Source organism: Neolamprologus brichardi, unplaced genomic scaffold, assembly GCF_056152115.1.
Source record: "Neolamprologus brichardi isolate AB-2024 unplaced genomic scaffold, ASM5615211v1 NODE_ptg000031l+_length_7269946_cov_1, whole genome shotgun sequence".
Lineage (NCBI taxonomy): Eukaryota > Metazoa > Chordata > Actinopteri > Cichliformes > Cichlidae > Neolamprologus > Neolamprologus brichardi.
Window position 1 is genome coordinate 3,727,217 of NW_028270136.1, and position 22,874 is coordinate 3,750,090.

At 39.2% G+C, this 22,874-nt stretch overlaps 1 protein-coding gene across 2 annotated transcripts in view; it reads left to right on the top strand.

The window, feature by feature from the left end:
* Nucleotides 1-22,874, top strand: part of LOC102796210 (serine/threonine-protein kinase BRSK1-like) — a 43,416-nt gene that overhangs the window by 4,099 nt on the left and 16,443 nt on the right. The window contains exons 3-15 of one of the 2 annotated variants that reach the window (XM_087837233.1): nucleotides 1,685-1,770; nucleotides 1,978-2,118; nucleotides 4,233-4,349; nucleotides 4,725-4,758; nucleotides 4,837-4,905; nucleotides 6,060-6,206; nucleotides 15,439-15,470; nucleotides 16,140-16,304; nucleotides 18,322-18,419; nucleotides 18,580-18,730; nucleotides 18,857-18,917; nucleotides 20,257-20,869; nucleotides 21,113-21,161. In XM_087837233.1, coding sequence (XP_087693359.1) covers nucleotides 1,685-1,770; nucleotides 1,978-2,118; nucleotides 4,233-4,349; nucleotides 4,725-4,758; nucleotides 4,837-4,905; nucleotides 6,060-6,206; nucleotides 15,439-15,470; nucleotides 16,140-16,304; nucleotides 18,322-18,419; nucleotides 18,580-18,730; nucleotides 18,857-18,917; nucleotides 20,257-20,869; nucleotides 21,113-21,161 — 1,763 coding nt within the window. The remainder of the gene's footprint in view (nucleotides 1-1,684; nucleotides 1,771-1,977; nucleotides 2,119-4,232; nucleotides 4,350-4,724; nucleotides 4,759-4,836; nucleotides 4,906-6,059; nucleotides 6,207-15,438; nucleotides 15,471-16,139; nucleotides 16,305-18,321; nucleotides 18,420-18,579; nucleotides 18,731-18,856; nucleotides 18,918-20,256; nucleotides 20,870-21,112; nucleotides 21,162-22,874) is intronic. The other variant, XM_087837234.1, reaches the window with a different exon arrangement.

The window sequence follows — 22,874 nt, forward strand, 5'->3', positions numbered from 1 at the left end:
AGCAGTTTTTCATAGATGTGTTTTACAGAGACAACAAGTAGTCCTTAAATGGCTTCACAAAGGTCTTTGTTTAAACTTTTAGGGCATTTCAGACTATATTTTTCAGCTGTAAAGTATTTAAAAGACAGTAGACATGACACGAATTTACTGTCCAGCAATCAATCTGGCAGTGTGGAAGGAAAATCAATGCTGCGCCTAGTTCTCTGCCACGTGTTCTGCTCTATAATAGGTCATGCTGTGGACAGCTACTAGAGCTGAATGAATGAATAAATATTTAAAAGGAACACTTAAAATTACATTTCTTTTAAAAAATAGGCATCCATATTTTCATGTATTGTAATAAAACATAAGCAATAAGCATAAAAAGTTTAGCAATAGCTAATATGATATGATATAATATGTCTAAGGAAGTACAAGTACTGAATTTAGTCAGATAAATCTTGAGAATGGCCTTTAGACAGAAAAACTAGCTTTTGCGTTGGTTTCATCATATTTGACTGATCAAAGATTAATAAAAAAAAATGTAACTATATAAGTTATACAGAAAACTGCTCCTGGAATCAACTGACACGGCCTGGTCTCATAAACCTAGAAAATAATTTTGGTTTTCAGATGCTAACCAAACATCATTGACATCAATTATTAATTCTGTGTGGAATTTGAACTATGGTCTCTGAGAGACAAAATGACTCAACCATAGTAGCCCTGCTAGCTAAGAAGCTGCTTGCTAAAAGAGGCTAAAATGTTAGCAGCAAAATTACGTAATTATGTATTTCTTTGGAGGTTTGTTAGCTATGAGTTGTAAATGTTATTCATCCATAAAGCAGAAGTAACAAAAAAACAAAACAAAACACAGGCTCAAAAAGGGATGCACTAATAATTTGTCAGAATAGCTCTATAAGCTAATACGGGCCTTCTTGAACAATATCTGCGTATTGTCAAAGTAAGATGATATTTACTGCAGCGGTAGACGTTTATGTACGGTGACACATCAATTTTGCACTAGTTAAAATGTTCAGAGATGGTGTGGTGAAGAGCTAAAATACTTTTAAAAGGTTTGGTTATTTTTCTATAATTAAAAGTTAAAAGACAAACAAACAAAACAAAAGAGAAACGGCTGTGCCAAACTGTTATTTTTAACTTGGATAGTGGCCCAGAAATTCACAGTCACACTCTGTACATGCCAAGTCTTTATCTTCATGAAAGTTTAGATAAGACACAGGCTTTAAACTAGCATTTTGATTAGTAACTAGCATAATGGAGCTAGCTTACTACGGCTTTGACCTGCTTACTAGCTTGCGCAAAGTAAATAATGGTATTAGAACAGGGCACATTTGATTCAGGATTTCTTAACAATTTCAATTTCAGAACTTTTTGTTCTAAATTATAATTTGTGTATTGCATCTCTGCTTTGTTACTATTTCTGATTATTCTGCACTAAATGTAGCTATTAGCTACATTAGCTATTAGCTAACTATTGAAAAGAAGTTGAAAAACAAGTCTGCCTATTCTGAATTCTTACCCAACTTTTTTATATGCTTGTGTCCTCCCTCTTGCTGTCTTACATCATATTTCCCTTCCTCTTCTGTCTGACATTTCCATTTCTATCATTTCTAACTTGCTCTTTTCTCTCTCCCTCTCTCTTAACCTTTCTCTACACCTCTCCCTCCCTCCGTCTGTGCAGGTGGAGAGAGAAATAGCTATTCTTAAACTAATAGAGCACCCTCATGTTCTGAAGCTGCATGATGTCTATGAAAATAACAAATACCTGTGAGTACATCTCTGTGTCTTTCTCCTTTCTGCTGACATAAAATAATCTGCTTCTGGATCTCTGCTACAGCAGAAACAACACTGAATTAAAAAGGGAAGAATGTTCTGTAAGACAAAAGCGAGATAAATAAGCACATGGCATAGAAGATATACTGCAGAGATAAACCTTTTGTTTTTTATGTTACTTATTTCTTGTCTGTGACCCAGGTACCTTGTGTTGGAGCATGTATCTGGCGGAGAGTTATTTGATTACCTGGTGAAGAAGGGTAGGCTCACCCCCAAAGAGGCCAGGAAGTTCTTCAGACAAATCATCTCTGCCCTGGACTTCTGCCATAGTCACTCCATATGGTCAGTGAGAAGCTACAGGAAACCTTTCTCATTTGTCGTTTGCCTGAGTTTTTCTGATCCTTTACTTAGTAGCAGTATGACAATTTAAAGATCTACAAGTAAAAGCAGTGCTTACAAACTCCTACTCAAGGAACAGTATGAATATTATCAGATAAACTGCAAGCAAAAATACTGATTCTGCAGATATTTGCTGCCTGGGCCTTACAGGTTGTTATGAATGATAATTAGACCTGGGTTTGTTTTATCTATTTCATATTCAAGCAGCTGGTTTAGCCCACTGGCTCCCAAGATGGAATAAATGAGAGATAATTCATTATTCATTTAGCCGCATTCTAGCTTCTCATCGTCTTATTATAATAGAATTTGGAGAATTAAAATAAATATTATTGAATATTCGTATTTAACTTTATTTCACTTATTTATTTTTATTTAACAAGGAAAAAAGGTAGAGGATTAAAACTCTTTTAGATGAGTGTCCTGGCCAAGAAAGCACAAATGAGACTATGTTAGAAGTTTAAAGGTTAAAACAATAACACTGCTTTAAACAGTGGTAGGTGCTCATATTAGCCATTAAACCTTCAAATACTCAGGTCAGCTAATGTATCTATAGTGCCTATGACTCAAAACACTAATAGTTTCAGATCATTTTTTCTACTCTTGTGTCTTCATGATTTCAATAAGAGGGAAAGATGCCTAATATGGTCATATCGGGCACCGCCCACTTCCTATTTTGTTGTTTGAGGGGCAGAAAAATTGTCTTAAAGAGAGGCTAGCTTTAAGGAAAGGATTATTTTAAATCATCAGTTGTGGAAAGCTACTCTAGTAGAGTTCTTCAATAAAAATGAGGATTTGGAAAAGAGCATAATCAGTCCACTTGAATGAGGAATTGTCTCTGGTGGAATTATTACCAAATGCAGATTGAGCCCCAAGGTTTTCCATCTAGGGGCCAAACCGATACGCTAGCTGACTGTGATTTTTTTTATTGTTTGTTAATAAATTGCTGATTGTGGCTGTTAGATAACAGCGATTTTTCAAATTCCTCATTTCATATTTAGTGGTGACTCAAACAAAATTACACTGTGGATACTAGAGGTGGGAATCACCATACATCCCACGATACGATATTATCACAATACTTAACGCACGCTACAATATTATTGCAATTTTTAAAAAAATTTGCGATATTCAGATTCTGTACATAAAGGTAAACTTTATCAATATTCATTTATCTAATATCAAAGTCTCACACTCAGTCTTTGTCTCATTTCAGTTTTATTGTTGACAAACTGAACGGTTTGTATTACAGTCTAGTCCAACTTAACTGAATCAACCATCTGGTACAATTATAGCTATTCTGAACTATGCAGTTTATGAAAACTATGCAGATCCTTCAGCAACTGAAGAATTTGAAAGTAAATTAAAACAAAATATAATTTTACATTGAATAAAAAAGTTTTAAACTTAATTAAAATAAAACATGTCTTAAATAAAATAAGTAAACTGTCATGTTTATTGCTGCCAAAAACAAGTGAAACACATTTGGACAGTGAAGGAATGTCAGGATTCTTGCTCAGAAAAAGGATCAACATGCTCTGAAGTCAGAGCACAAAAACCTTTTTTGTAACAAAATATCGATTTCTGCTGTCCCTGTATCGATACATTATTAGCAAACAAAATATCACCATACTACACAGTATCGATTTTTTCCCCCACCCCTAGTGGATACAAATTTTGGTGACTGTTAGTAATGTGTGGGTAACGTACACTGAACGTGACACATATACAACTTGATTGGCTTACATGTTTCACTGCTGATTGGCTCTTTGGAGGCATAGTCATGACAATCACCATCTGTGTTTGAATTCTAACACAGGTTGATTGTTTTAGCATTATCTGGGTGCCATGTCACCTGCTTATATAATTGGTCTGATTGAAACCAGTTCCCTATTAGAACCACATGGAGGCTTTCTCTTCCAGAAGCCTTTAATAAACACTGTGCTGTGAATGTTCACGTCAAACAAGTCAACCAAATATACCAATAAGTACCTTTCTTCTTTCTACTTACGGCTTGGAAAAAATACTTCAGTGCTTTCATTGAGTGTTTGTATGTTCAGTCACAGAGACCTTAAGCCGGAGAATCTTCTCCTGGATGAGAAGAACAACATCAGGATAGCAGACTTTGGCATGGCCTCGCTACAAGTTGGGGATAGTCTGCTGGAAACCAGCTGTGGGTGAGTATGGGATTCATTGGGCAAAGACCACAAAGAAGATTTTGTGGTTCAGTTGTCTTATCAGTTTTATTGTAATGGATAAAACAGATAGCATGTGTGCAGTATCTTAGTATTTTAATGACTTTAAGCAACCCATAAAACATCCATTGTGCTTTTTACATAATCAATGGCAGCATTCACCAAGAGCTCAAGCGCTCAGCCCATTGGGAGGAGTATGGATTAAAATGATAAAATTAGCAACAGATTGTAGGTTTTACCTGGATTCACCTTTTCAGTCCGTGGATTAAAAAGCAGGTGTTCTCAGATCACAACACAATCAACATCCATGAAAGCATTTTTGATATCTTGGTGAATAAAATAATTCTTTCCTTTCAGATCTCCCCACTATGCTTGCCCAGAGGTCATAAGGGTGAGTTACCTACTTTAAATGAAGGATGTCTTTTGTGTGTGTTTGCATGTGTAACATTAACCCGCTGCGGTGTTTCAGGGTGAGAAGTACGATGGTCGTAGGGCGGATGTTTGGAGTTGTGGAGTCATTCTGTTTGCTCTCCTCGTGGTAAGAAGATTCTCTCAGCTTCTGGGGTTTTTTTTTCTCTTTCTTATATTGTGTACTCTTTTCTTTTTTTGTATGATTGTACGACTTATGTCTATTTACATTTACTCTTTGAGCTCTCAGTTATTAGCTGTAACCACGTAACCCAAAACTGAAGCTTGTGGTTGAGAGATGAACAAAAAGTTCTTCTTTGACGAAAAGAAAGAAGGAAAGCTGGGGACCATATGCTGTAAGGTTATTAAAGAGGTCCAGGTGGGAATCTGCCCTGAGGCCATATACTGCAGGTCTTCACCTGCTCTCCCTCCCAGCTTTCCTGTCTTTCTCCACAGTCCTTTCACAATAACTGCTAAACAATGGATAATATTTGATGTGGGTTAATAACAGTGATCTGATTTCCAAGATCTTGGCTGAGGTCTGCCATGTGCTTTTACCCCTCTGAGGTCACCCTGGGTGATTTGTCCTAACTTTATATCTTGGAGAAAGGCCAAATGGATCATTCTGGAAAAAATCTGAATAGTTTTTGAAATGTGTTAGAGTTATTTATTTATTATTTTTCTTTGTTTCCTGATTGCCAAGACAAGAGAGAACTACTTAACATGAAGAAGAAGTAAAAATTCTGATTGCCCTGGGATGGATTTAGAGTTAGGGTTAGGACTGAGTTCGTTACAGATGATGACTTAGAGCTTATCAGTTCGACGTGTCAATTGTCACATCATAAATGCAAGGTGCCATGCACATGTCTAAGTGCTTTCCAGTTTTTTGGGACTTGTCTGCAAGACACTATACCACATTGCACAAACTAATCCTGCTTAAGGTGGACTTGAAGCAGCCTTGGTTATCAGTGGTGTCCACAGCTTTACATGTTCATGTCCTTAGTCCTCAGGATATCATAAGGTGTAACGTGTGGAGCTGGTACTTACTCTGAATGTCACCAGCTATTATTAGATGAGATACATCTCAATTTGGAGAGAAGAGTTGGACCAAAAAAAGCAATTCTGATATCTGTACATAAAGACTTTAAATGGTTAGGGTTGACTGGGAAAACAATTTTGACACAAAGTTGCCAGCTGCTGGTGAACAGTTCTTCTTTTTGATTAAACCACCAGTACTTCTTAATCTCATCCTTTCTCTCTCCATCGTCTGCCGTCACTTTCCAGGGTGCCTTGCCTTTTGATCATGACAACCTGCGGCAGCTTCTAGAGAAAGTGAAAAGTGGAGTATTCCACATGCCACACTTTATACCTCCTGACTGCCAAGCTTTGCTCAAAGGAATGATAGAAGTCAACTCTGACAAGAGACTAACGGTAAGAAGGGAACATGTCACTATTACCAACATTAGCTGATGGTGATTTACCCAGATTTTCTGAGCCCATGTTTTAGTTTTTGTTGATTATATAATAATAATGCAGCAACGCACAAGATATGTAACTACAGTGACATTGAAGAGGTTATCCAACATCATGTTGGAAGCAAAGATGAAGAGCTCTATTCAATTCAATTCAATTCAATTCAATTCAATTTTATTTATATAGCGCCAAATCACAACAAAAGTCGCCTCAAGGCGCTTCATAGATACAGAGAAAAACCCAACAATCATATGACCCCCTATGAGCAGCACTTTGGTGACAGTGGGAAGGAAAAACTCCCTTTTAACAGGAAGAAACCTCCGGCAGAACCAGGCTCAGGGAGGGGCGGGGCCATCTGCTGCGACCGGTTGGGGTGAGAGAAGGAAGACAGGATAAGGCTCTCTCTGAATTCTTTTCGTTTTCCTGTTAAAATCTATCGGAAGGAGAATAAAGGAGCTTCAACCCACAAGATTAGGCATGACTATACAAATCAAAAAGTGTACTCTAATTTGATTCATTTTGTCTACAATGAACACAACTAAACATTTTGTAATTATGGCTGACTTTAAGCTAACTTGTCTGGCTATGGATTGTTCCAGATAAAGACAATGTTGGACTTGCTCATCCGACCGACATTCATTAGCATATCTGGCAAGCTAGCTTCCTACTAACAGTATTAACTGGGCATTACTTCCTTAAGAATACCGCCTGCACAGATATCAGGTTGGTCCTGCTTGTCGCAGTTGGAGGTCCTAGCCATTGTTACCAGCTAAGAGTCAAAGCCATAAATTATTACCCATTCTGTGAGTTGTTTGCCTCATGACATTGAAATAAATTATATTTATTGAAATATGAACACATAGGCAGCATGGTGGCGTGGTGATTAGCATTGTTGCCTCACAGCAAAAGGTTCATGATTCGATTCCACCATCTGGCCGCGGCGTTTCTGTGTGGAGTTTGCATGTTCTCGCTGTGTTTGCATGGGTTCTCTATGGGTAATTTGGCTTCCACCCACAGTCCAAAGACATGCAGTTAGTGGGGTTAAGTTAATCGGTAATGCTAAATTGCCCATCAGTGCGATTGGTTGTCTGTCTCTATTTGTTAGCCCTCTGACAGACTAACACCATGTCCAAGGTGTACCTTGCCTCTCGCCCCATGGTAGCTAGCATAGGCTCCAGTGCAACCTAGCAAGGATAAGTGGAATGGATGGTTGGAAATATGTCTGTGAAGGTTCTCAGTCATCCAAGTCATCGTAGTCTAAGGAGCTTGGAAAGAAAAGCTTCTGGAGTTCTTGGAGTTGCTTGAAGCCGTTTCACCTCTTCACCCTTTTGGGGCGGGGGACACTCCCACAGGACTTAAATCTGGGACTCTCCACCATTTCAATTCAATTCAATCTTATGTATATAGCGCCAAATCACAACAAAAGTCGCCTCAAGGCGCTTCATAGATACAGAGAAAAACCCAACAATCATATGACCCCCTATGAGCAGCACTTTGGCGACAGTGGGAAGGAAAAACTCCATTTTAACAGGAAGAAACCTCCGGCAGAACCAGGCTCAGGGAGGGGCGGGGCCATCTGCTGTGATTGGTTGGGGTGAAAGAAGGAAGACAGGATAAAGACATGCTGTGGAAGAGAGACAGAGGTTAATAACAGATATGATTCAATGCAGAGAGGTCTATTAACACATAGTGAGCGAGAAAGGTGACTGGAAAGGAAAAACTCAATGCATCATGGGAATCCCTGGCAGCCTACGTCTATTGCAGCATAACTAAGGGAGGATTCAGGGTCACCTGGTCCAGCCCTAACTATATGCTTTAGCAAAAAGGAAAGTTTGAAGCCTAATCTTAAAAGTAGAGATAGTGTCTGTCTCCTGAATCCAAACTGGAAGCTGGTTCCACAGAAGAGGGGCCTGAAAACTGAAGGCTCTGCCTCCCATTCTACTTTTAAATACTCTAGGAACAACAAGTAGGCCTGCAGAGCGAGAGCGAAGTGCTCTGATAGGGTGATATGAATGATATGTTTTTTATTGATTAGCATTCAAATATCTCAGTGAAGACAGAACAAAGATCTACCACAAAGCAAGAAAGCATGAGACAAGGCTAATCAAAAGGTATTGGCTGAAGCATTTGCTTATTACGCCAACCCTTTTAACAAAAGATCTTTTAGCATGCAGCTCCTGTACACAGGGCTCGAAGCAAATAATAAAACAAAGCAAAAACAAAACAAACAAACAAACAAACAAGAAAAAAACAAAAAAACAAAAAACTTTCCACCTTAGATAAGTAACTACATCAAAGCAAAAGAATCAAGAGGTTTTTTTGTTTTTTGTTTTTGTTTTTCTTTGCTCTTTTCATTCTTGATATATATATTTTTCTAATACTCTATTTTTAAACATATTTTTAAACAAGGAAAATGAACTACACCTTTTTAAATCACTGTCATAACTATTCCACAGGTTAACTCCTCTAACAGAAACACATCTCTGCTTTATATTTGTCCTTATCTTGTTTTTTTTAAAGAAATCTGTTCCCCTTAAGTCATATTGACTCTCTCTGACTTTGAACAGCTTCTGAGTACTGGGGCAAAGCAAGTTATTTTGTGCTTTATACATTATCTGTGCCATTTTATATTCAACTAAATCATAAAATTTCAGGGTATTCAGATTAATAAACAAAATGTTAGTTGGTTCTATATAGTTTGATTGGTTTATAATTCTTATAGCTCTTTTTTGCAACTTGAAAATAGGAAGAGTGTTCGTTTTATATGCATTACCCCATATCTCCAGACAGTAAGTCATATATGGAAGCAACAGAGTACAATAGAGTGTGTATAATGATTTTTTGTTCAGGACATGCTTTGTTTTATAGAGAATAGCAATGGTTTTTGACATTTTTGTTTTCACATGGTTTATATGAGACTTCCAACTCAGCTTATCATCAATTATCACTCCAAGAAATTTATTTTCGTACACTCTTTCAATTTCAATTCCATTAACCCTGATTTTAGATACATTTTTCATTTGTCTAGTGCCAAAAATAATCAATTTTGTTTTCTTTATATTTAATGATAACTTATTTACATCAAACCAGTTTTTTAATATATTTAACTCCTTTTCCGCTGTAGTCAGAAGCTGTTCTAGGTTTTTACCTGAGCAATACAGAGTGGTATCATCAGCAAACAATACACATTTTAACAGTTTGGAAATGCTACATATGTCATTTATGTATAATATAAATAATTTAGGGCCCAGCACAGAGCCCTGAGGAACATGGACATTTGACCCTAGAACTGAAGAAGCTTCTCAGATGAGAGTTGAAACATCTTCAAGCAACTTAAAGAAGTCCAGACGCTTTCATTGGTTGGAAATATGAACACGTGCAGTAGCCTAATAATTGGTAAAAATTAGTGTAATGTCAAAATGTACTTGGTAACTATCTTAACACTAAACTACAATTCTTTTTCTCCTACATGAGTTATGGAACAGTATTGTGTGTGTTATCAGTCCGTTCACGTTTCCCATTTTTAAAATTTCAAAAAATAAAGGTGGAGATGCTGTTTCACTGAACTGTGGAATGTAATGTTAACTGAACTAGCTAAGTACCTGCAATTTGTATGATTTGTCAGTGACATTTCAGCCAGATAAACTGTAGCACAATTAAAATGAAAGGCCTGTTTTGGTCTTCCTCTATTTAAAATCAACATCATGCTGTTTCAGAAACTAATTTTAATGTTAGATCTGCCTCCATAATCCTTGTAAATTGCATCAAATGTAAATGCCTTTCAGGTGTCATAAAAGTAGCAAAGGAGGGTGGGGATTATCGGGGTTTTTACCGCACGTGGCCCGGACATTTAAAAGGGTGGATGAGGGGAAAAGAAAAGACCCGGCCTCTGGGTTTGCTTCAAGATGTGACAGACATTAAACCTGACACGAGACCTTACAGAGGGAGGATGAAGGAGAGAAACGAGGAGGGTAGAAGGAGTGAGCAGAGGCATGGCCGTAGGGCTGCCACAAACGATTATTTTGATAGTCGACTAGTCACCGATTATTTTTGCGATTAGTCGACTAATCAGATCATCATCCATTGGACGTAAAACTACAGCTTATTGCACCAGCAGCATCTGCTCTTATATAACTATCATTAGCTTACAGCTTTAAGTGTTTAAGGTATGTGCTAACTAAAAATAAAGACAAGATGATAGTTTATTAAAGTTTAATGAAATTTGCAGATTGTTTCAGTGAAGTTTAATAAACTCCTTGCTATCTAAAATATAACAGGACACCGGAGTAAATTCTCGAGCATCTCACACTTCTGATAATCAGTTGTCTGCTTGACGTTTATTCAGCTGTGTAAAAACTATAACTTTAATCTCAACCAAACCAATTTACTCAGGAACAAATAAAACACTGAAAAAAGCCAAACAATAACATTTTTAAGTTATCTAAGTGACTTATATATCATGTTTAACCTGAGTAGCAAAAGACGGCGGTGGGTTTGAAAACGATTAGCCGGGAGTCCGGTGTTCTCACGGCTCTAGTTAGCCTAGCTCCCGGCTAGCTATCGAGCTAGTGGCTAACAGACGTCTCCGAAAACGTCGGAGCGCTTTTGAAAATATGTGGTGTCCTGATAAACTGAGCAGATATTTGAGGTTTACACAGCTACATTCTCGCCTTAAAATATGTTAAACGTTTATTTTGTGACCCAGAAAGAATAATAAGAGTAATATTAAAACTAAGTAGCTGCCGCCATTGTTGGAAACTGAGCTGGGCTGCGCTATGAATTCTGGGACACAGCTTCTTCTTCTTCGGGGTTTAACGGCAGCTGGCATCCTTGTACATGCAGTGCTGCCATCTTCTGTTTCAGTCCGTTATTACACTCTTAAATCCTACTACTTATTCCTGCGTCTTTTGTGATCTTACAAAGCTTCAAACGACGCGTCGACTATTAAATCAGTCGTCGACGATTTTGATAGTCGACGTAATCGTGACTAGTCGACTAATCGTGGCAGCCCTACATGGCCGTAAGGTTTTGCTGAAAGACAGAAGTAAAGTCAGCAATGACAGAACTACCACTATTTGTTGTTTCTATTCTTAGACGCAAGTTTGTAGTTTTTAAATGAATCCAGGGACTCAAAACCTTTTCTAACGAAAGGTCAGATTCTTGAAAAAGAAAAGACTGGTAGGGTGAGTAAGTGAATGAATAAAGAAATGAGTGAATGATCTGGGCAGCTAGATGAAGTTCCATTGCACTCAGGTTATAAAATGAAGCTGAGATAAAGCAATCGTGTGGAAATTAATTCATGCTTAACAGGCAGGTAGATGGGGACAACTGTGACAATGTGTGTCACAGAGGGCTGTAAAATAAGGACAGAGAGGAGGAAAAGTCTGGTTAGTTAGTCTACAACAGCAGATTTAATCAAAGCTGTGAGTTTGTCTGATGAGCTGTTGATTAATGGAGCCTGAAACCAGGTCAGACTGTCTCTCCCTCACTCTCTCTGTCCCTATCCGCTTCCTCGTTGCCTCCATGGAAACCACCCACTGCACAAGGAGACAGATTTCACACCAGTTTAGTACCGTAGTAGTTAAGATCAAATAAAGCAACACATCTTTAGTGTTTCATCGCATTTAATTTATAACAGGAGGCTCCTGTCTGCAGTCCTTTGTAAGCAAGTTCACCGATGCAAATCCCTAGCTGTGTGCCGATGCTTGCAAGTTTCCTCTCTGCAGATGTATAAATGCAGTGCTTACACAGTAGGCCCACTTTCTCCTTTTATACACTTGCAGAACTGCAGCTGCTTCATTATTCTAGCCCCAAGAGATGCTGCACAGGACTGATGCGATGGTTTCTACTTATATGCAGTCCTAATGCAGAGAATCTGATGTACGAGGGCATGTAGGACTGCTGCAGGGAAACTTTTTACCGTGTTGTAAAAACTAGAATCTGTGGGCCTTTACTGGGTAAATGCTCCACCAGTTAGCTCGTATAACTATACTGACCTTGCTGACATGTTGATATAATGAAGAGAAAAATACTTAGCATGTTTACCATCATGTTAGCCTGTCAAATCTTAGCTAGCTAGAAAGAGTAGCTAACGCCTAATAAACTGAGCTGTGAAAAACAGAGTACATTAGCAGCGTGTGGAACCACCTTTGGTAGCAATAACCTCAAGTCAACTTCATCAATCACTCATCATCATCACTGTGGAGGAATTTTCTGTCCGCTCTCCCTTATAGTGTCGCTTCAGTGCAGTGAGCAGTCATTTATGCATCTCAGTAAGGTTGTGGTCTGGACTATGGCTTTGTGGTTTATTCACATATAACTTTGCAAACCAATGCTGTAGTGGCATGTTCTTTTTAAACAGTCTGAGATGTAGCTCGTGGGTCCTTCTGAGCATTGCATGGTTTGACCTGGTTTTATGTCCACTCCTGTAGAGATATTTCCACTAATAAGATGGGCTTCACATTGTTTCATTACCTTCCCTGTAAGAAAAATGGCTTCTTTTAGATCACCGTTGTAAAATGTCTTTAAAAAGTTAGGATGGGGCAACAAAAGGCGATAAAAGTAAGTGGTACTAAAAGAAACAGCTGGAGGAACATTTTGCAACTAATAAAGTTAACCGGCAACAGGTCAGTAATACAACTGGGTCTAAAAAGAACATCTTAGAAAGACTCTCAGAAGAAAACATGGGTAGGGGTTCACGAATTAAAAAACTGCACCTGGCAAGATTTCAGAATAATGTTCCCCAAAGAAAAGACTTTGGATATGTCATTATTAGGGGTGCAACGATACACAAAATTCACGGTTCGGTTCGATATTTTTTCAATACAAAAAAAAATGTTCATGCCTTTTTAATTTGTCATTTATTAAAATTATAAATATATATTTTAACTCAAAAGTACAGTTTTTAAATTTAATGTTGCTGAAACAACAAAGTAATAAAAAAATAAATCTATCTGATCGAGAAATCACTCATCTTTGGAAAAGAGAGTTTATTACAGAGAAATGTCTCTTTCCAAAATAAAAGCTATACTATACGCTTCTTCTGGGCTATATTCTCAGCAGCATATTAAACATATCAGGTCCCCATAAGGAGAATCATGTGCTAACGGCTGTCTAAATGACTCGGGTAAAGTTTGTAGCATGCGTGCTTGTTGTTTTTGTCTGCTTCCACTTGTCTTTGCACGAGGATGATGTCGGAGTAAATGTGCAGTCATATTCGTTGCGTTCCCACTAGTGCTGTCAGCGTTAATCTGAAATGACGTTAACGCCACAACACCGCAAATCTCCGTTAACGAGCTACCGCGGATTGCCCCGTGCGTGGGGTTGGACTGCCAACACGTTAACGAGCTAACTGCGCTAACACACTAGTTCCCACCAATTGAGCATTGCTGGCACATCCAACATACTGTTTTACTTTTGTCCATGACGCGCTTACCTTCAGGGTCATACGTCACATGAAAACCAAAATAGTTCCAAACGCCAGATCTGAATGAGGGTGGGGGAGGTTCAATTCGCCATGTTGCAAGGAGAGCTTAGCTTCTGTCTTGCTAGCTTGCGCTGCGCTCAGTGAATCTGCGTTCGACTACTCCGCCTAGGCTGCACTGTCGAGCGCAGATCCACTGAGCGCTCAACACAGACAGCATCGTCAGAAGGAAAGTTGATAAAATAAATAAAAAATTTGTATTGTTCGATACATATGCGTACCGAACCGAAAGCACTGTATCGAACGGTTCAATATCGATACGAGTATCGTTGCACCCCTAGTCATTATCTACAGTACGTAATAGTATAAATGCAAAAACCTTTACAAGGTACAAGGAGCGAGGCCAAAGATCAGTATTGGATGTCGATGATCTTCAGGCCTTCAGGCAGCACTGAGTTAAAAACAGACACGATTCTGTCCTGTAAATCGGTGCATGGGCTCAGGAACAATTCCAGAAATCACTGTCTGTGACCACACTGTGCCACACCCAAATGCAGGTTAATGCTACTGTCTTCTCTGGGCAAAGCTCATTTAAAATGGGCTGAGGCAAAGTGGAAAACTTTTCTGTGGTAACTGAAATTTGAAATTCCTTTTGAAAAACATGGACCTGCATCTCCTGGACTAAAAAGGTGAGGAACCAAAGATGGGAGTTTCTGAACTGAGGGGGCATCAGTGCACGTTTCAGAGCAACATATGCTTCCATCCAGACAATGTCTTTTTTTTTCACCCATGGAAAACATCATGTAATTAAAAGATTAGGCTGCTGAGTGTTAAACAGCTCGAATGCAGTAGCAAACAAGAAGCAGTGGTTTCTATTTTGTGAAAAAGTTGTGAGTTTGTGAGATTTGCAAATCATTCTGTTCTGTTTTTATGTACATTTTATACAACTTCACAACTACTTTTGGACTTGGAGTTGTAAAATATGGGTTTGAGTCAGAAGTCTGGGTTCATTTTGAGATGTTTTTTGTTTTTTTTAATGGAGCAAATGGTCCGATATAACACGAAACTGGTCAAATGAGACAAATGACATAATCAAAACCATAAAAGCTACAGACGCTAAACATACTGCTTCTTAAAATAGCGCACGTATTCAGCTGTGCTGACATAATTAAAATAATGGTATTTCTATTAACAACATTTTAGCATGATAAGCTCACATCAGGTAACACAATATGACATTAGAACATGGGTGGAGTTACTGAAAATGTACATCTACTAAAATTTTTATTCAAAATTATAGGTAATTTACGATTAATCACTCAATCATTATCATAAACTTGATCATTTTATGTCAAACATAAACAGATGTGCTTCCCTTAAAAACGCTGACATTTTTCCCAGAACCCAGATGTGATTGTACATGGGGCGATCGTGGCTCAAGAGTTGGGAGTTCGCCTTGTAATCGGAAGGTTGCCGGTTCGAGCCCCGGCTCGGACAGTCTCGGTCGTTGTGTCCTTGGGCAAGACACTTCACCTACCGCCTACTGGTGTTGGCCAGAAGGGCCGATGGCGCGATATGGCAGCCTCGCTTCTGTCAGTCTGCCCCAGGACAGCTGTGGCTACAACTGTGGCTTGCCTCCACCAGTGTGTGAATGTGAGAGTGAATGGGTGGATGACTGGACGTGTAAAGCGCTATACAAATACAGGCCATTTACCATTTACATGTAAATAAGTCGCTTTAATATTGGCTTGTGTTTTTTCAATACAGCTTGAAGCAATACAGAAACACCCCTGGTACCTGTAAGTATATTTAACTTTTTATTTTCTTCTTTTGTCCGTCTGCCTTTTTTTTTTTTTTTGCATTTTACATTTTCCCCTCTCTATTCAGTGCACCTCCACCCCTGCTGACTTTTTATACATACCAGCTTACTATGATCCTTCAAAGGACCTGTTTCAAAGGCAGCGTAAGGAATCTCTGCAGAATTTCCCCTTGTTAAATTTAACAAAGTCAAAAAGCATTTTATGGAATCATAAGATGTCTTTCCTAATTCCAATTCTTAAATATAAAGCTTTTAAGTCGTGCTGGTACTGAAATACCGTGTCTCATACATAAAGTACACCACTAGTGAGCGTTAACTACAAGTAGGTGATCCTCCTGTGATCTATTTTGGGATTTCTCTCTTCAGTCCTGCAGTCTTGGAGACCAAGAGTAGCTCCCGGCCTGGATTTTGGAAAGCAAAATTAAGCTTTTCAGTTATTCTCACATTTTTATTTTCTGTCAGGCTGTAAGTGAAACAATACTACCTCTACTATCTCTTTTAATAGTCATGCTTAAACCAGATCTATTTATACTTATATATGAAAGCCTGTGGCTGATGTGGCGGTGCTCACTGCACCACATGCTAAACTCTGTTCAGAGAAAGCATTTTTAATTACACAGCCTAAATAGACTTTTTGTTTTTGTGCCAGGGGCGGCCGGAACGAGCCCTGTCCAGAGCAGCCTCCCCCTCGCCGAGTGTGTATGAAGAGGATACTGTCCTTAACTGAGCTCGACCCTGATGTCCTGGAAAGCATGTACTCCCTAGGGTGCTTCAGAGATCGGGTTAAACTCACACAGGACCTTACAAGTGAGGAGTGAGTAAATACAACACAGAAATGTCCACTTTTACATCCCAGATATTTCCGAATCTGTGCCAAAACATGGTTCAACTCACAAATCAGATTTACGTCCACATGTTTCTCCGTTATTCCTCCTGAGTTTACACCATCACAGCCGCTGGCATCTCAGCTCTTACACAGGCGCTAAGTGCAGTTATTAAATGTAAGTGTGCTTGTATACATACTGAGAGAGTAAAAACAGAAAGCACGACTCTGTGTTGCTGATTTAATTTCTCTTTTTCTCATTATCTCTTTGTCTCATTGTGGCCAGCCAGTTACTTACATCATGAACTGCCTGACATGGCAGGAACAAGAGCAACAATGCAAACAATGCCTCTCGCATTTTCCTCTCTGTCCGTCCTCTCTGTCTGCAGAATTAACGTGGATGTTCACCCACCACACGAGGCTCCAAAATAAACCCTCTTCATGGCAGTAATAAAAACAATGCATATATAAAAGAGTCATTAAAAAAGTTATTAAAAAACTTTGTTCTTTGTGAAGTGAACTCAGCCTGAGGAAAGGAGCTGGATGCTGTCTGTATAAAACCAATCACCCTCTGAATCAGCTGAGATGTTTTTGGATGATAACTTATATATATAATGTATATTTAATAAATGTAACACATGCCAGATTTGACCTTATGACTTAAACGAGTTAGCTACATGAAATTTTCAGGGATGAAAAGCTCCTTTAAGCTCTCTTAAAACCTGCAACAATTGCAACATCATGGGATATATGACAGTTTAATGTCTGTGATATAGAGTAACAGAAACAAGAATTGGTAGAATGGACAGTTAATCTATTTCCTGAATATTCACAAAAGTACATTTTCAAATGTCCTTCGAAGGTCACCGCTATGAGTGGAGTGGCTCTGCTCATAGTGTGAATCATTTGTTCTTTATTTTAGCCATTTAAGCTCCCTTTCTGTTGCCTTTGAGCCAACTTTCTTCTGATTGGCTGCCCCTTGGAAGGGTTTGAATAGCAGGTGGGCAGGATGGCTTTGGTTACAGTTGGAGGAGAAGGTGACGTGATTTGAAAGAGTCCTTAATCTAACCCCAAACTTTGTTTCTGATTTAGTATATTTCAGTTGCAAGTATTAATGATTTTAGGGGGAAAAGCCACAAAATAACAATAAGAGTAAAATTGAAAAGGAGCAAAGTGCAATTATTTATATAGAGAAACCATCAGAAAATCCCCTTAGACGCATATATAATTATCCAGCTGTGCAGTCCTTAGCTTTATGAAACATGTCTGCAGTGCAAAATAATTCGTATTCTTATCCTTATTATATCCTGGCTCTTTTACTTGCCACAGCAGGAGGAGCAGTTTTTCATACTACAAGCATGCAGACAGGGTTAGCAACCACTGTAGCAGAGGCGCTAGCAGCTAGCTGATCCGTGTGGCAGCAACATGACTTCCAAAACTGCTAATGTTTGTAATAACTAGTTAATTTGTTGCCTCACCTTCAAATAATTAACAAAGGCAGGTTTAGAGTTGACACTGAACTTTGTTAACATGAACAATGAATACTTACTTTCCCCAATCAGGAAGTGACCCAAAGCAAGCAAAAAAAGTTAGCTAGTAGTGTGTCTACTTTATTTAGACATTATGCATCAAAATGTACTTACTGTATGACCAAGATTCTCTAATACATGATTTTTTTTTTTCACATATAGATATTAGATTAAGCAAAAGATGACCACTTTCTCTCAGTTATATAGTTTGCTACCTAGCCGGCTAGCTAGACATAGATACAGGTAGGTTAAAAAAGTCATTTCTTTTTAATGACCACTAGCACACAATCCTGCAAAAACACTTCAGGTCCTGTAGAAGTTTAACTAGCAATCCATGAAAGCAAACAAAGACATCATCGTCTTGCACGTCTTGTTTAACATCTTTGTAAAGTCTTTATGATGACCAAAGACTGACCTTTCAGCTGTTACATTTTTTCCCCCAGCATTTAATTTCTGCCTTACTACGCTTGTTTCTGCAGGGAGAACCAGGAAAAGATGATCTACTACCTCCTGTTGGACAGGAAAGAGCGATACCCCAGCTGTGAGGACGAGGATCTGCCACCAAGAAATGACATAGGTGAGATCGTCCTGACCGTAAAAAAATAAGATGTAAAGCTCTAAATGTATATGTTAACCTTCGTTCATGCTACTATTTATTCTTGAAAATGTCCAGAGATGTTTTTAATTATTTCTTGTATTTCCATTTTAATTAATTCACAAATATTTTTGTCTCGCAGACCCACCCAGGAAGCGTGTTGACTCCCCCATGCTGAATCGTTATGGCCGCAGTCGTCCGGAGAGGAAGAGTTTAGAGGTCCTCAGTGTCACAGAGCAGGTTTCTCCCACCCCGCCTCGCAGGGCCCTGGACACTAATGCATACAGCCAGAGGTACTAACTGTTTAAAACTACAAGTGAGAACAAAGTGTTCAGCTTTGGAAGAGATTAGAGCTACAAACTGCCAGAATATTTTTTTGATGATTGAGCGTATGTGTTACTTTCTGCTGTCTTTGAAAGGTCTCGTTCAGTCAGCGGGGCCTCCACAGGTCTGTCCTCCAGTCCTCTTAGCAGTCCCAGGGTAAGACCTTCACCCTATATTGTTTCTGTGTGGATCTCGGTGGTTAGGTTTAGGCAATTTTTCTGTTTAGTTGTTTTAAATGTTTTAAACATAGTCCATATAACCAACCTATATCTATTCAGAATACATATGCTGTATTTTATATTATTTGACAACACGATTGTGTAAAAGTATAGGAGTGGCACAGACTGTTACAGTTCATTTGTAATTTGCACCCATGTGACAGAGTCTTTATACAGTTATTGTTTTTGTAAGGACACTAAGCTACAGCTCATCTTCATCATTACTCTCTCAGATTTGATACAGTGTAACTTGCTAACAGGTGCACAGTTTCTCAGTTTTATTGTATTAGCTACATATGCTAATGTAGAGCTCTGCAGATTTGCTGTTATTGTTTACGAGCACTACAAAGAAGAGTTAACTTTTTAAATGATAAATCATTAGCATAAAGCTAGTAGAGCCAGTTAGCTTAGCTGGACACAAAGACTGTACATAATGAGCTGCTGGAAATATCAACTAGCAGATCAAGTGTGTATTCTTCCACAGCAGGAATGTTTCCATTTCCATATCTTTTGCTAAAAACTGAATTTCTAAAGTAACAGTAGTGTGAGGCTGTGTTTGGATTCAGATGGTTATTTAAAGACACACAAACACATACAAAAACATTATTCTTCGCCCAAAATACATTTAATAAAATGTAACTGCAATATACAAAATCACAGGTCCAATAATTAATCATTTAGGAATTTATCAACGGAATGTTTATTTAATGTATAATTTCATGGAAAATTTACATGTAATGAAATTACTCAGGGATTTGGACCTTTTTTATTAGAGCACTGATTTTGGTAGTTATTAGTATTATTAATACATCATTAAATATCATTCTCACGTGCTTTTCTGCAAGGTAGTGTGTTGTAGCGTGATACCAGTAAAACACAAATAGTGTGTTTGTGTGTGTGTGTTGTCAGTTGCTTTAGTACATGCATCATCAGTTCAGGTCTTGACAGAAACAAATTTCCTGTATTGTGACTTTTTAATATATCTCACAAGCTCTGGCTGTCATCGCTTCTCATGCCTCGCCATCATATCGTTACATCCTGAGTCATATGCATTGTCATGTCATGCTGCCTCATGCAAAGATCTCTGTTGTCATGCTGGCATGGGTAAAAAGTGTCTGAAAGACACATTTATGATAGAAGTAGGAGTAATTAATTCCATCGTTCGTTGTTGCATCTCGATTCGCTGATAAATCATATCCATGAATCATATTTCATGACCATTTCTTCCTCTCACATCTGTCTGTACCTGTTTCCATCTCTCTCTGTCTACCAATCAGAGTCCGGTCTTCACTTTCAGCCAATCAGAAGTCACCTCCACCTCCGCTTCCTCCTCCAAAGACCCCAAACCAGGAAGTGCCACCACCCCTCGACCTACCCGCCCGGCGCCTGACCCAAAAACCCAGACCTTGCCCTCAAAAGGCCCCGCAGAGCGGCCCCACCTTCAAACCATGAAGTCCCTCCCACTCCAGACACCACGCTCCCCTTCCCCTTCGCCCTCCCCTATACTCTCCCCCATTCCACGCTTCTTCAACTTCCCGTCGCCATCTGTCTTCAAGTCCAAGAACGTCCACTCGTCCTCTAACTCCTCTGCCACCCCTCCCCCTGTGTCGCAGGTCACACCGCAAGGCTCGCCGCTGCCCACCCCGCTGGGCACGCCTGTGCACCAACTCCAACACCCTTCTTCCACCACCCCTCCCTCCTCTTCCTCCTCGTCTTCTTCCTCCAGAGCGGACGGAGCCGGAGGGGCCTCGCTGTCGCTGACCCCGCCCTCCAGCCCGGGGGGCAGTGGTGGGATGGCCGCCTCGGGCTCTGCTCACTGGAGATCCAGGCTCAACTCATTCAAGAACAACCTTCTGGGCTCTCCGCGCTTCCACAGGCGCAAACTACAAGGTGAATAAGGAGTTTCAAACACACACAATTAAAGAAAATAGTCTTTTAGCCAAGAGCAAATGAATCTTATCGACGTTATGAAGAGATGAATCCAAGATAGGATCTGTTGTTACTAAGAAAGTAGCCTGATGCCTGGGGCCGTGTTAAATAACATCTTATTTTCTAATAATATGTAATTACAGCAATTACATTTGAGCCTGTCATCATTAATTACTGTCCTTTTCTTCCCCTCTCTGACTCCAGTTCCTACATCAGAGGATATGTCCAGCTTAACGCCAGAGTCCAGCCCAGAGTAAGTACACACATTAAATCAGTTTTCTTTCCTACAACTCAAAGGGGCGCACTGTGTTTTGCAAAATCCTCCTTCTTTCACTTACATGTCTAAAGACCCACAAAGTAAGAGAAAGGCCCATCACCGATCAGATCATCCTCTCACTTTGTTCCTTTCCTTCTATAGATCAGTGGGCTTGTCTCTGAATCAACAATTCAAGTTTGCAGTCATTTCTGATGTCGTAACCGAATGAGCAGCAATTCTTAGATGTTGATCTCTTACATTCAGAATGAATGGAGCCATTCCTGCTAACTAAATATCAAACATTTGTTGGCTGCCAGGGTGAATACAACAATGTTTGTTTATTTCTAAAGAACCGATTTGTGTTAGCACGTAGCATCTAATGCTGCTACAGTCAACATCAGCACTGACTGTCCCCCACAGCACACAGATGTGTTGAAAGTGTAATGCTGAGGCACAGCCAACAGTTTTAAGACCGATTTGAAACCAATATGCAGGAACTGTGTATTGGTTGTTGGTTGCTCTGCTTTTTTTCATCTTTTCTTTTGCCTTTTGTGCTTCAGTGCAAACTACACTTAGCTGGCTTTCACCTCTTTAGCGCTGTTTGCTTTTGTGCTACTATCTCTCTTCGCATTTACTGTGTTTTAATACAGCCAACTTTCCATTAAAGCTCTTCTCATGTATATAATTTTTCTGTTTCTGCTGTCAGACAACAGAACAGGTATGGCACGTTAACTCCTTGTTAATTAGCCGTCACTTGCAAGACATTCTCCGAGATAAAAGTCACGATTTTACCAAAATCACCATAGACATTGGTTTAAGACACAAGTTAAAGCTGCTGTTTGCAGATAAACATTCAGAAACTGAGAGAGAGTTTGAAGCATCATGTTCACACCATGCTTCACACTGAGATAAGTCATTTAGAACAAGGCTAAAGGCCTAGTTTATTATAACACAGCAGAGAGTACGTTTGCTCCAGTATCTTAAGTTTAAGATTCAAACAAACACACTCAAATCTCAAATTTGTGCGTTTAACACCGCCAGGAGCAGAGGTGGGCAGATCGAAAATATTAATAGCCTGAATATCAGCACTGGTATCAGTATTGGATCGATACTGGCGCGACATGATCGATACTTTGTTTCTATCCTCTGTGTTCAGTATGTAGCCGACTGAATTCTGTTTAATAAATACATTGTAACCTTTGTTTGTTGATTTTATTCGTAGCCTACAGCTGACCCAAAGTCGTTTAGAGAAAGACACGTTGACATTCCAGGTCTCCAACAAAGCTTGTTTCAAAATCCATGAAAGGCTGAACAGGGTTTTTTTGTTGTTTGAACTTTTTTAATGTTCAAAGTAAAAATCACAGAGATTTAGTGGTGAAGAAGATTTATCTCGAAAGTCATGACACACTGCCCTCCACTATATAAGCTGCACTTATTGGTTGAACGTATCGCTGTTGGTATTGGCATCGGTTTAGGCCATGTAAGTACTTGGTATTGGATCAATACCAGAATTTACAATATGGCACACCTCTACTGGGGGGATTTACGATGGCCCTCAAAGGTCAAACGCACTTCAAATTAAAAAACAAAACAAAACACCAACACATAGAAAAATGCTACAAAAGCACTCAAAACACAACAAACACTCGAGCGAGTGTTTTTTGTGGAGACGGTAACGTCATGGACCAGATGCAGAAGTGACAAGCTAAT